Genomic DNA, 13,012 nt, shown 5'->3' with positions numbered 1-13,012 from the left:
CGCGGCAGCCGCGCCCCGCCCCCGCCCGCTGTGAGCTCACACTGGGCCCCGCCCCCGAGCGGCCCCGCCCCTCCGTGCGTCCGGGCTTCCCCGCCTTCCCCGGAGCAGCGACGTGAAGGTTCCTGCATTTGCATAATACGCGCCGCACTCTCATTTGCATGGTGATGCACCGACCCTTCATTTGCATAGATTTGGCATCGACTCCCGGCCACCCCAGGTCAGTTGCAGGGAAAGTGGCCGCGCGCGCGGGCTGCAAGGTCTCCCGGGAGCGTTGGTCATTTACATAATGTGTGCACGCCCCCTCCTTTCCATAAACAGGCCCCGCCCCGCCTTCCTGAGTAGCAGAGAAAGTGGCCGCTCGCGGAGCCCGCAAGGCCCGAGTTCCCTTATTTGCGTAATATATGCAGGCCGCGCCCACAGCCTCCTTCCGGCCAAACGGAGTCCTTGTCATTAGCATAAAGCCTGCCGGCCGCTGCCTATTGGACAACAGCGGCGCCCTCTTTTGCTTGACGCTGCCAGCCGGGTTGTAGCGGCCCGATCGCAGGAATTCGATACTTTGCCTAATATATGCGGACCACGCCCACGAAGTTTCTCAGGCACGCGACGAAATTCCCCTGTATGAGCAGAAAATGTGCCCCGCCCCCTCAGCGGGTGGCGGTCTTAGAAGCCAAGAGTTCGATTATTTGCATATTCCATACAGGCCACGCCTATAGCTTCAACCGAAGGTCCCTCATTAGCATAATATAGTATTTGCTGCCTATTGGGCCGGGGGGGGGGGGCTCGGGAATTCGCTCATTTGCATAGTGCGTATAGGCCACGCCCCAAGAGACGGCCCAGAGCCTTGCCGCAAATAGGCCGGCCCCGTTCCCCTCCTCAGCGGACTCTCACCCTGGCAGGTGGTGGCCTTTGCCTTTCAGCAGCAGGCCACGCCCCCTTATTAGCATAATGCATGCAAATGTCCTAGGCAGAGATAGCCTCCTTAGCTCTTCAGGAAGCCTGTCAAGGTCCCACCCCGAGGGCTCTCAAGCCGAGTGAGCCGCAAGGGCCTCCCCTGGGTCGGGAGCTGGTCAACAGGAAACAAAGGGTGGCAATAGGTGGTCAGCCTTCAGAGTGGGGAGCGGTAGCTAGCGGGGTCCCCCGGGGGCCTGAGCTGGGCCCCGTCCTGTTCAACGTATTCACCCATGAGTTGGGAAAAGAGGCAAACAGGGAGGTGGCAACCTTTGCAGGTGGCCCCAACCACTGGAGACAGTTAAGTCCCAGGCAGGCGGTGAAGAGCTGCAAAGGGCTCTCGCAAAACTGGGGGACGGGGCAACAAACTGGCCGATGACATTCAATGATGATCAATGCAAAGTAATGCACGTCGGAAAACATCATCCCAGCTATGTGTGTAAAATGGTGGGGTCTGCATGAGCTGTTCCCACCCAGGAAAGAGATCTCGGAGTCACTGGGGAGCGGTCTCTGAGAACAGCCACGCAATGTGCAGCCGCGTCAAAAAAGCGAACCGAACGTTGGGACCATTAGGAAAGGGAGAGAGATAATCAGACAGAAAATATCATATTGCCCTATATAAATCCATGGTACACCCACACTTTGAATACTGCATGCAGATTAGGTCGCCCCATCTCAGAAAAGGGCAACAAAAATGATTAGGGTCTGGAACGGCTGCCGTATGAGGAGAGATTAATGAGACTGGGACTTTTCAGCTTGGAAAAGAAATGACGAAGGGGAGATATGACTGAGGTCTATAAAATCATGACTGGTGTGGAGAAAGTAGATAAGCAAGTATTGTTTACTACTTCTCATAACACAAGAACTAGGGGTCACCCAATGAAATAAACAGGCAGCAGGTTTAAAACAAACAAAACGAAGTATTTCTTCACACAACGCACAGTCGACCTGTGGAACTCCTTGCCAGAGGATGTTGTGAAGGCCAAGACTATAACAGGGCTCAAAAAAGCACTAGATAAATTCATGGGGGATCGGTCCATCAATGGCTATTAGCCAGGATGGGCAGGGAGGGTGTCCCCAGCCTGTGTTTGCCAGAAGCTGGGGATGGATCACTTGAGGATTCCCTGGTCTGTTCATTCCCTGTGGGGCACCTGGCACCAGCCGCTGTCGGGAGACAGGACACTGGGTAGATGGACCCTTGGTCTGACCCAGCAGGGCCGTTCTTATGTTCTTGTGTAACATCTGGTTCACTAGCATAATAAATGCACCTCCCAGTGGAAGAGCAGATTATACAACCAACTGCCTCTGGTCACCTCAGCATAAATTATTTACACAAAGCAGATCATTAGCATAAAACCTCCACTCAGCCCACAATAAACTGTGCCCAACCTAAACTCCCCTCAACGTGCCAACAGGAGTCAGGACCCAGGAGTTCTGGCTCCCAGCCCCTGCCCTCCCCCCACCCCGCCAACCAACCCCACTGCCCTCCTAGAGCCAGGAGAGAACTCAGCCCCCTCCCCCCAATGCTAATGAAGAGACATTCCCATATGTAAAATAATTTAATCTGGCTCATTCTCATATCATCTTTCTTGCTGGTTCAGGGCATGTCGCTGCGGATCCCCGGGGGGGGGGGGGTATTTGTGCATCTTACATGGGTCACAGCACCCCCTACAGGGGAGCTACACCCCGTCCACAGATCCCCAGTGTCTGTGCAAGCCAGTCCCTCCCTGCTACTCCCCATATGTGTCCATAGATGCCCCATGGCATGGGGCTACACTTCTACGGCTGCGGGAGGGCAAGGCCCCGTGTCTCATCCCATGCCCCCCTGAGCCAGCCAGTCCCCTGCCTTGGGGCTGGATTGGAGCCACTTCTTTCAGTGGGTCAAACCAGCAGCATCGTCGAGGGGTGGCCATAGCATTAGGCACTGGTGGGGGGGGCACAAAGCCCATTTTGGGGTACATCCGTGGGGCCCGGGGAAGAGCATTAGACAGGGCCACCCATCCCAACTCGGATGACGTCTCCGGTGATTTGGCGAGGCTGCAGAAGTTGTTTCAGACACTGAGTCAGACACCCCATTTGCGGGGGGGGGGTCCATTCGTAGGGCAGTGGAGCTCCAGAGCAGCATGAGACACTGGGGAGCGTGATCCCCATTTCTGGGGTCTCTGTGGAGTTGGGGGCTGCAGGGGGCAGCAGACACTGGGGGCATGAATGCACGTTTTGGGGGTCCCCCCAGCTCTCCTCCGAAGCACTCGTTCCGGAGTTGCCCCCTGGCTCTGGAGGGGTGTCCTGCGGGGGTCCGCCCACCCCCCAGCTCAGCTTGGGGACAGGAGCGACTTGAGGGAGGACTGGCTGGTGGGCGCCAGGTTCTCGTAGCTCTGACACAGGCAGGCGCAGTCGGAGGCAGCCTCGTCGTCCGAGCCGGGGAGCGGAGGCGGGTGCCGGGAGCTGTGGCCGGTGCAGATCAGCACCCCCGTGTGCCGGTAGGCCACAGCCCAGGCCTCCCCCGCCAGGCACTGGCATCGGCACCGGGGGCCCGCGGCGGAGGAGAAGGAGCCGGGCAGCCCCCCGCTCTTCTTCTGCACAAACAGGCAGGTCCTGCAGGGAGAGACCCGGAGCAGGTGGGACAGGCTGCTGCGTTGGCTACAGCCACAAGAGGGCAGTGCATCAAACACCAGACCCCACTCCCCTCCCAGAGCTGGGGACAGAACCCAGGAGTCCTGGCTCCCACCCCCACCCCCCCAACCACTAGACCCCACTTTCCTCCCGGAGCTGGGGTCAGAACCCAGGAGTCCTGGCTCCCAGCCCCGCTGTTCTAACCCACCAGACCCCACTTCCCTCCCAGAGTCAGGGACAGAACCCAGGAGTCCTGGCTCCCAGCCCCCCCTGCTCTAACCCACCATGCCCGTCCCATGATCTCACCTCTTCCGCAGGTGGTATGAGATGATGAGGAGCATGAGGAGGAAGGCCCCTGAAGCTGTGTACATCATCCAGCCTGAAAAAGAAGGAAAAGGTAGAGATTATGTAGGACCTACAAAAATGGCTGACAAAGCACCGTGTTGGTGAGTAAGGGCAGTTGAATGCTAGCTGGTGGGGGAGACCCCTGGCAGGATGTGGAAGTTCAGCAAGGCCGGAATTGGGGTCAGTGGAGGGGAGAGGCCCCGTGTCCCATTCCTCACCCCCCAGAGCCAGCCAGTCCCCCACCCTGGGTCCGGATCGGAGCCGGCGCCCCCTGGAGGGGAGAGGCCCCGTGCCCCATTCCCCACCTCCTGCCCCGATGGCTATGTCATCGGCTCTGCGGGTCCAGCTGGAGTTGAATTGGTCCGTGAAGGTTGGCTGCAGCAGGTCACTGGGCAACGTCTGGGAGTCACCCTCCGAGGTCTCCAGCATGGGGCCCTTCACCCCTGGACAGAGAGAGAGTCAGCCGTGAGCCCCCTAGTGCCGCCCCGGGGAGTCCCAACAGGAGTCAGGACCCAGGAGTTCTGGCTCCCAGCCCCCGCCCTCCCCCCACCCAGCCAACCAACCCCACTGTGCCTCCTACGGAGCCCCCCTGCCCCACACCCTCCCGCACGGCGCCCCCTAGCGCCGCACTGGGGCCAGCCCTGACAGCCAGGGGAGAGCGCCCCCGAGGGAGCCCCCCGCCCTGGCGCTCGGCGGGAGGATTAGACAGGAGGGGATTCCCTGGAGGGAATTTTCCCAGGTCCGACCGCATACCTGCTGCCAAGGAGTGACATCCCCGCCCCAGCCCCCCCCCCCCCGCCCCCATGCAGGTGTTCAGGTGCCTAATTACAGACCCCGGCTCCAGCCCCCAGGGCATCATTAGCAGCACCTGGGACGAGGATCCGAGTTCAAAGGCAGCCCCCCCTCCTCCGCCTCCAAATCCAGGGAGGCTGAGGTGGCTGCAGCTTCCGAACCCTCTGTGGGCGTTACCCAGCCGCCCCACCCCGGAGGGGCCGCATCTCAGTGCCCATATGAACAGCCCCCACCCCCCAGATTCAGCCGCATCGCTCACCCCGGTAGGCCACTGCGAACCCCTGGGCCTGCAGGAGCGGGTCGGAGCGGAAGCTGAGGACAAGGACGTCGGTGGGGAGGAGGAGGCCGGGGCCGGGGCGGTGATGCCCGTCAAACTGCGCCAGGAGGCGGCGGCTGTGCCCATCCTGCAGCTCCAGCCGGTCGTTGGGGTCCCGGATCTCGAAGATCTGGAAGCGGAGCTCCACGGCGCTGGAGCCCGGCGGGCGCAGGACCCAGGAACAATTGCTGTCGGGGCCGTAGTCGTCTGGGAAATCCGGGGAGTAGATGACCCCGGAGGGGGCACTGAAGTTCCCCTGGCAGGCCCCCACAGACACTGGAGCGGGGGGAGAGCAGGGGTGAGCAGCGGAGGGGAGGCCAACAGGGCTGAGGTGCAGAAAGGGTTAATGATCTGGGATATGGTGATCTGCAGCACAGCGCCCCCTAGTGCCGCACTGGGGCCAGCCCTGGCTGCCCGGGGAGAGCGCCCCTGCTGATCCCCCGTCCCCTGCAGCACAGCGCCCCCTAGTGCTGCACTGGGGCGTCGGGGCCGGCCCTGGCTGCCTGGGGAGAGCGCCCCCTGCTGATCCCCCGCTCCCTGCAGCACAGCGCCCCCTACTGCCGCACTGGGGCGTCGGGGCTGGCCCTGGCTGCCTGGGGAGAGCGCCCCCTGCTGATCCCCCGCTCCCTGCAGCACAGCGCCCCCTAGTGCCACACTGGGGCATTGGGGCCGGCCCTGGCTGCCCGGGGAGAGCGCCCCCTGCTGATCCCCTGCTCCCAGCAGCACAGCGACCCCTAGTGCCGCACTGGGGCGTCGGGGCCGGCCCTGACTGCCTGGGGAGAGCGCTCCCTGCTGATCCCCTGCTCCCTGCAGCACAGCGCCCCCTAGCGCCGCACTGGGGCGTGGGGGCCGGCCCTGGCTGCCCGGGGAGAGCGCCCCCTGCTGATCCCCCGCTCCCAGCAGCACAGCGCCCCCTAGCGCCGCACTGGGGCGTCAGGGCCGGCCCTGGCTGCCCGGGGAGAGCGCCCCCTGCTGATCCCCCGCTCCCTGCAGCACAGCGCCCCCTAGTGCCACACTGGGGCGTGGGGGCCGGCCCTGACTGCCAGGGGAGAGCGCCCCCTGCTGATCCCCTGCTCCCTGCAGCACAGCGCCCCCTAGCTCCGCACTGGGGCATTGGGGCCGGCCCTGGCTGCCCGGGGAGAGCGCCCCCTGCTGATCCCCCGCTCCCAGCAGCACAGCGCCCCCTAGTGCCGCACTGGGGCCAGCCCTGGCTGCCCGGGGAGAGCGCCCCCTGCTGATCCCCCGCTCCCTGCAGCACAGCGCCCCCTAGCGCCGCACTGGGGCGTCAGGGCCGGCCCTGGCTGCCTGGGGAGAGCGCCCCCTGCTGATCCCCCGCTCCCTGCAGCACAGCGCCCCCTAGTGCCACACTGGGGCGTGGGGGCCGGCCCTGGCTGCCCGGGGAGAGCGCCCCCTGCTGATCCCCTGCTCCCTGCAGCACAGCCCCATACCCATCTTCCCTAGATTCCCCCCACACACACTTCTCTCACCTCCCCAGACCCCACTCACCGTCGTAGACCCCGATGCGGCCGTCCCCCCCGCACAGCTCGCTGGCCTTGCCGAAGCAGACCTGGTCGCACTCCACGGCCCCTGCGGGCTGGGCCCACCGCAGGTCCCCCTCGCTGCCGCAGAAGCAGGCGCACCCGGCCTCCACACCGGCGAACTGCGGGGAGCAAAGGGTTCAATCCCCCTGCCACCCGGCCCCAGGGCAGGGAGACTGGCTGGCTCGGGGCGGGGGGGGCCGGAAGGGGGGGGGTTACCTTGTACCCTCTCTTCCGGCAATAGCGGATGCAGACTTGGATGGTCAGTTTGCTGGAGGTGCCGCTGCTTCCACTCAGTGCCGGGGGGTTGCCTGAGTCCAGGAAGCAGCCGATGTACCCGGGCACTGAGGGGAGGACAGACGGGGTTAGGGTGTAACGAGTCCCCCCCCTGCCCCCCCCGCAGCCCGGCACCCCTGCCATTCCCTCCCGCCGGAGCTCACTGTGGCAGCTGGGGATGTCGCAGTATTTCCAGTAGATCCCCTCCTCGGTCTCAAGGACGTAACACCAGGGCTGGACGTCCCCGTCCGGGTTCCGGCAGGCGTTGTGGCTGCCCAGGCCCCACTCCCCGTTGGGGTACTTGGCCGTGTTGTAGGCGTGCTTCTGGGTCTGGTTCCAGTAGAGGCAGGGCTGGCCCCGGCCGTCGGGGGACGTGTGGTTCTGGGCCCCCCGGTAATCGGCGCCGTTCACCGTGAAGCACTCGGAGGGCGCTGGGGGAGGAAAGAGAGCTGGGTTAGCGAACCCAGGAGTCCTGATGCCCAGCCCTCTCACACTAGCCCACCAGACCCCAGAGAGAACCCAGGAGTCCTGGCTCCCAGCCCCCCACGTCTCTTCCCAGAGCCGGGGAGGGAACCCAGGAGTTCTGACTCCCACCCCTCTCACTGTAGCCCACCAGACCCCAGAGAGAACCCAGGAGTCCTAGCTCCCAGCCCTCCCACTCTAACCACACTCCTCCCACAGCCGGGGAAAGAAACCAGGAGTCCTGCCATCTGGAAGCCAACTGAGCTATGCTGGTTTACACCAGCTGAGGACTGCAGGACTCCTGGGTTCTTTAACTGGACGCCTTCTGGCTTGTTGCTCCGCACTGGGAGGTTGGAGTAGGTGGGTCGATGTAGTGGGGAAGACGCTGGAGGAATATTTTGGTCGTGAAGCCGCAAGGAACGAAGGACCAAGTGCTGTCTCCTACCCCAGACAACTCCAACTGGAGGAGAAAGCCAGGGGTCGAGCGATGGATGGAGTCAACCAGCCGCGTCTCCTTCCCAACCCCAGGACAAACAGATGGCCATTCTTGGAACAAGCTTTGAGGAGCCACCGACAATTGCAAGACTGTCCTACACCCACATGGGATCCAGCAAAGGAGGGTGGGCCTTGGGAGAAGACCACATTGGGTGAGAGCACCAGAGAAGATGCCAGGGAAAGATGAAGCATCTGAGAAGACACCGATGGCAAGCAGGTGGCATGCGACCCTTGGGCGTATCACCAGGGCAGTAGCGAGTGGGAGCCGGGAGGTGACTTTACACCAGTGGTGAGACCGGCACCAGAACATTGCACCCACTGCTGGGGTGCACATTTTATAGAGAAGGTTGGAAGACTGGAGAGGGGGCAGGGAAGAGCCAGGAAAATGATCCGACGGCTGGAGAAAATGCCTGAGAGCGAGAGACTTAACGAGCTCAGTCTGTTGAGCGTCTTGAAGAGATCCAGAGGTGACTTGAACATGATGGATAAAGCACCTTCACGGGGAGAAAATCCAGACTATTAAAAAGCTCTTCAGATCGAGTGGAGGAAGGCAGAGAAAGAACCAATGGCTGGTCGTTGAAGCCAGACAAATTCAGACTAGAAATGAACCACCCGATTTTTAACAGCGCGGGTGATTATCCATTGGGACAACCTCTCCAGGGAAATGGTGGATTCTCCATTGCTTGGTGGCGTCACGTCAAGACTGGAGGTCTTCCTGGTGGAAGATACTTTAGTCAACACACACGTTATTAGGTTCAATTCAGGGGGTCACTGGGCGAACGTCTCCTACCTGGGTTATCTGGGAGGTCAGATGCGATGGTGCCTTCTGGCTTTAAGATATTTGAAATCAATGGAAGATGAGGGTTTGCATGGAGAATGGACGATGGGGAAGATGGAGGGATGGAGGAGGGGATGAAGATGTTGAGATGCTGGAGGGATGAACGATGTTGGAAGCTGGAGGGAAGGATGGACCGTCGGTGAAGAGGTTCATCCCATAAAGGACACCTGAAGGGTCTGGAGAGTGGAGGGATGGACAAGCTGGAGACATGCTCCTGTCTCCGGGCGGCGCTTTTGGAAAACCCAGCCGAGGGCCTGGCATCAGCCCTGGAGCCCTTCCAAGGCGTGAGAAGTTGCGGGGGGCCTTCCCGGGGAGGTTATACTTAACAGCTGAGCGTGATGACGCTGCCCAGCAGAGAGCCATGGCTCAGAGCTCCGGCTCGCCCCAAGATGAATCAGGAGACGCATCTAGCTGCAGGGCGGTGAAGGGGTGGAGGAGTTAGGCGTGACGGGACCGGATTACAGAGCAGTTTGCCAGGGAGGATCCAGCCCCGGGTGGGAACAGGCGAGCTAGGCCCTGATGGGGTGGCTCCATCTCTGCTGGGAGAACAGACAGTCTGGATGATCCTATCCTGATAGCGAACCGGTAGATCAGCATATGAACAGCAGGTGATTACAAGGTAATGGTTAGAGCAGGGGGAGCTGGGAGTCAGGATTCCTGGGTTCTCTCCCCATCTCTGGCAAGGGAGTGGGGTCGAGTGGGTTAGAGTGTGTGGGGGGTGGGGGGAGCTGGGACACCTGGGTTCTATCTCTGGCTCTGGGAGGGGAGTGGGGTCTAGTGGCTAGAGCAGGGCAGGTGTCTGCCTTTTTCAGACTCCTGATAGCAGAGCTGCGGCAGGGTGGGGCGGGATCCGGGCCCATTTCATGGCCTGCCACATCTGGAAGGGCTGTGACAGCTGGAAGAGCTGGAGTGCTTCCCCTCCCGAGAGATGCTGGTCTGGGAGGGTGTGGGGGCGGGCAGCCCTGCCACACACCACGTCACCAGCACAGGAAACAGGATGGGAGCCATGAAAGCCCTAAAAGCACAGGGAGAAGAAGACCCCACTCCCCTCCCAGAGCTGGGGAGAGAACCCAGGAGTCCTGGCTCCCAGTCTGTCCGCCCCCCAGCTCTAACCACTAGACCCCACTCCCCTCCCAGAGCTGGGGAGAGAACCCAGGAGTCCTGGCTCCCAGTCCATCCGCCCCCCCAGCTCTAACCACTAGACCCCACTCCCCTCCCAGAGCTGGGGAGAGAACCCAGGAGTCCTGGCTCCCAGTCCGTCCGCCCCCCAGCTCTAACCACTAGACCCCACTCCCCTCCCAGAGCTGGGAATTCTGTCCTCAGCTCTGGGAGGGGAGAAGGGTCTTGTGAGTTTGAGCAGGGAGAGGTGGGGGGCTGGGAGCCAGGACTCCTGGGTTCTATCAACAGTGTATTCCCCAGCAAAGATGGAGATGCCCCATCAGGGCCCATCTAGCCCATTCTTCCTCCCCTCCAGGGCAGGAGCTTCCCCCCAAAAAACCTGTAACCAGACCCCCCCCCACACACACACCTCCCCGTTTCAGAGCCCCCACAGCAGACGCGGGGCTCTGGGGACCGGCCCCACCTGTTGTCATGCATGAAAATAGCCGGTGTTATGATGGACAGGTGGTTGGGAGGGGGGGGTGGCGCCGTGGGGGGCTCTGATCCCTCACAAGGGGCTTTGTGGGGCGGGCGCGGAGCCTGCCACAGGAGGCGATAGGTTTCCTGGCGCCTGGCAGCTGGTCCATGCAGCTGTCTGCAGCCTTAACTCCCAGCAGGGAGCAGGGTAGTGGTAAGAAATGGGGTTCACCCTGGAGAGGAGGGGAGGGGAAAAGAGGAAGGGGGAGGCAGGACTCCTGGGTTCTCTCCCTGGCTCTGGGAGGGAAGTGGGGGTTGGTGGGTTAGAGCAGGGGGGCTGGGAGCCAGGACTCCTGGGTTCTCTCCCTGGCTTTGGGAGGGGAGTAGGGTCAAGTGGGTTAGAGCAGGGGGGCTGGGAGGCAGAACTCCCGGGTTCTCTCCCTGGCTGTGGGAGGGGATTGGGGGTCTGGTGGTCAGAGCTGGGAGCAGGGTGGGGAGCCAGGACTCCTGGGTTCTATCCCCAGCTCATGGCTTAGAGCAGCCAGCTCCGGTCTGTGCCAAGCAGTGATTCCCCAAACTGGGCACAGGTTCCAGACATTGGTTCTGGGTTATAAAATGTGGCATCTCCTGGATCATGGGATGCCCTCTCCCCGGGGTGGCTGGGATCTGAGTTTCCATTGCCCTGGCTGCCTGAGAAATAGATTTGTGGGGACTCCCCATACCCCGCCAGCCCCCCACTCCCTTGGGGTACAGGGTGGGCCAGAGCTGCTGCTCACACAGAGAGCTGGAGGGGTGGGCTGCTGGCAGAGAGACCCGCGGTTCAGATTGGAGAGATGGAGGGTGTGTGAGGATGGATGGATGGAGGAGTGGGGGGGATGGACACATGGCAGTCCCCCCCCCGACCCCCACTTCCTGTGACACGGCACCCACTGCCAAGCCCTCTGCCCTGCTTCCTGCTCATGGCACCCCCTGCCGAGCCCCAGCCCCACGGTGCTCCCTGCCAAGGCCCCCGCCCCCCTGCTCCCTGCCACACAGCGCCCCCCGCCGCATCCCCTCCCCTGCTCCCTGGAGCAAGGCACCCCCTTCCCAGCCCCACAGCACTGTGTATTTCCCCCTCTGTCTGCCAAGCTGTAACCCCACCTAGCCCCGTTTAGCCTGTTTCTTTCGCGCCAGCATATGGTGCCTTGGCCCTCGGCTAAACCCTCTCCAAAGCGTGTATTGTCTGGTCTCGTCGGGCCCCAAGGCAGGGACTGGCTGGCTCAGGGGGCTGGGGCCTGTCCCCTCTGGGGGGCCTGGCAGCCATGTGGGGAGGAGGGGAAATTGGCTGGTGTCTGGCTGGTGGGAGGTTGGCAGGCCGGGGATCCTCCTTCCACAGCTGACAGCCCTCTGCCCAGCCCTGCCCTCCACCTCCCGAGGCGCCCACACAGGGGGTGGATCTCTGGGGCGAGGGATGTTATGGCCCCCGCCTCCCAATGCCCCCCTGCAGGGTGTAACGCTACCCCCCTGCCCTTCATATACACCCCCAGATCAACCCCTGCATGGGACACTGAAGCACAAAGATCTCCAGGGACAGAACCCAGGAGTCCTGGTTCCCAGCCTCCCCTGCCCTCTAACCACCAGACCCCACTCCCCTCCCAGAGCCAGGGACAGAACCCAGGAGTCCTGGCTCCCACCCACCCTGCTCTAACCACAAGACCCCACTCCCCTCCTAGAGCCAGGGATGGAACCCAGGAGTCCTGACTCCCAGTCCCCCTATTCTAGCCCACTAAACCCCACTCCCCTCCCAGAGCTGGGGAGAGAACCCAGGAGTCCTGGGATCAGAGGCAGGGACTCACCTTCTCCCTGAAGCCCGGTCGAGCTCCCTAGGAACAGAAGAAGGAATCCACGAATCCAGAACATCTCGACTCCAGGCGGCCCCGCCAGAAGGGGGAGCCAGCGCAGGGATCTGCCCCCTTATCCAATGGGGCCGCCAGCGCGTGGGCAGGGCAGATCCAGTGCTCCTGGGATCCCAACAGATCTGGTGACCCTTGGGGAGCCTCTCCCAGGTCAGTGCAGGGAGGGCGAGGAAGCAGATTCCCAGGGCAGATCCTGTAGCCGGGGAAGGGGAAGGATCTATGACCCCCGGGGTCGGTGGCAATCCTGTCGTCCTGGGAGATCCAGGATCCCAGTGGATCCCAAGTCCTGACCAGGCTGTGGTCCCAGTGGATCCTGTGATTGGATGGATCAAGCCCCGGGTGGGATCTGAAGGGAATGTGGGCTGGGGTCCCAGGTGGATCCTTTCATGAGTGGATCCCAGTGGGTCCCATCCTGGGATCCCTGGCCCCGGAGCTAAGTTCTGATCTGAGTGGATCCCCAGAGCAGGGGCTGCCGGGCTCGGGTCCTTGTGGCTTCCCAGCCACCCAGCGGCTCTGGGACCCAGTGGATCCTGGGCTGGGTCCGGTCTGGTTCAGGTCCCGGTTCGGAGCCCCGTGGAGACGGTCTCCCCGCTGCGATCTGCTCCGAAGCCGGCTCCGATCCGGATCCCCACCTGCCCTGCCCCGGGGGGCGGGGGGGGGGCGCGAGTGCCGGGCTAGGGGGCTGGCCGGGTCCGATGCCCCGCACAAGGGGCGCACAGCTCCCCGCTGGGCTCCGCCTGCTCCATTGGCCCCGTCTCCAGCCCCGGTCGTGGGACACGGAGTCTCCCCGCCCACCCCCCCCCGGGACGTCCCAGCTCCCACCCCCACCCCTCCACCCCCACGGGGAGGGCCCACGCCGCCTCACATCTCCCGCAGCCCTTGAAATCCGAGCCCTGCCTGGGATGCCGGCCAGGCGGCT

At 62.9% G+C, this 13,012-nt stretch overlaps 1 protein-coding gene across 1 annotated transcript; it reads right to left on the bottom strand.

Moving 5' to 3' along the window:
- Positions 1-2,494: 2,494 nt before the first annotated feature.
- Positions 2,495-12,907, bottom strand: KREMEN2 (kringle containing transmembrane protein 2). Its single transcript, XM_048855689.2, has 8 exons — positions 12,034-12,907; positions 6,993-7,259; positions 6,772-6,896; positions 6,521-6,674; positions 4,958-5,290; positions 4,212-4,349; positions 3,868-3,940; positions 2,495-3,543 (listed from the first exon to the last, which is right to left on the bottom strand). The coding sequence occupies exons 1-8, from the start codon at positions 12,095-12,097 to the stop codon at positions 3,261-3,263; spliced, it is 1,437 nt and encodes a 478-aa protein (XP_048711646.1). The 5' UTR covers positions 12,098-12,907; the 3' UTR covers positions 2,495-3,260.
- Between the last annotated feature and the right edge of the window lie 105 nt (positions 12,908-13,012).

The sequence above is a fragment of the Caretta caretta genome, chromosome 6 (genome assembly GCF_965140235.1).
Source record: "Caretta caretta isolate rCarCar2 chromosome 6, rCarCar1.hap1, whole genome shotgun sequence".
Taxonomy (NCBI): Eukaryota; Metazoa; Chordata; order Testudines; family Cheloniidae; genus Caretta; species Caretta caretta.
The sequence above is the reverse complement of the archived record's forward strand: the minus strand, read 5'-3'. Positions and strand labels throughout refer to the sequence as shown.

Excerpts from the sequence above, each read along its gene's own strand:
- KREMEN2 (XM_048855689.2), bottom strand. The coding sequence starts at position 12,097 with ATGTTCTGGATTCGTGGATTCCTTCTTCTGTTCCTAGGGAGCTCGACC. Across the intron at positions 6,897-6,992 it reads CGACATCCCCAGCTGCCACA|TGCCCGGGTACATCGGCTGC; the intron begins GTGAGCTCCGGC and ends TCCTCCCCTCAG. Across the intron at positions 5,291-6,520 it reads CCGCATCGGGGTCTACGACG|TGTCTGTGGGGGCCTGCCAG; the intron begins GTGAGTGGGGTC and ends CCCCCGCTCCAG.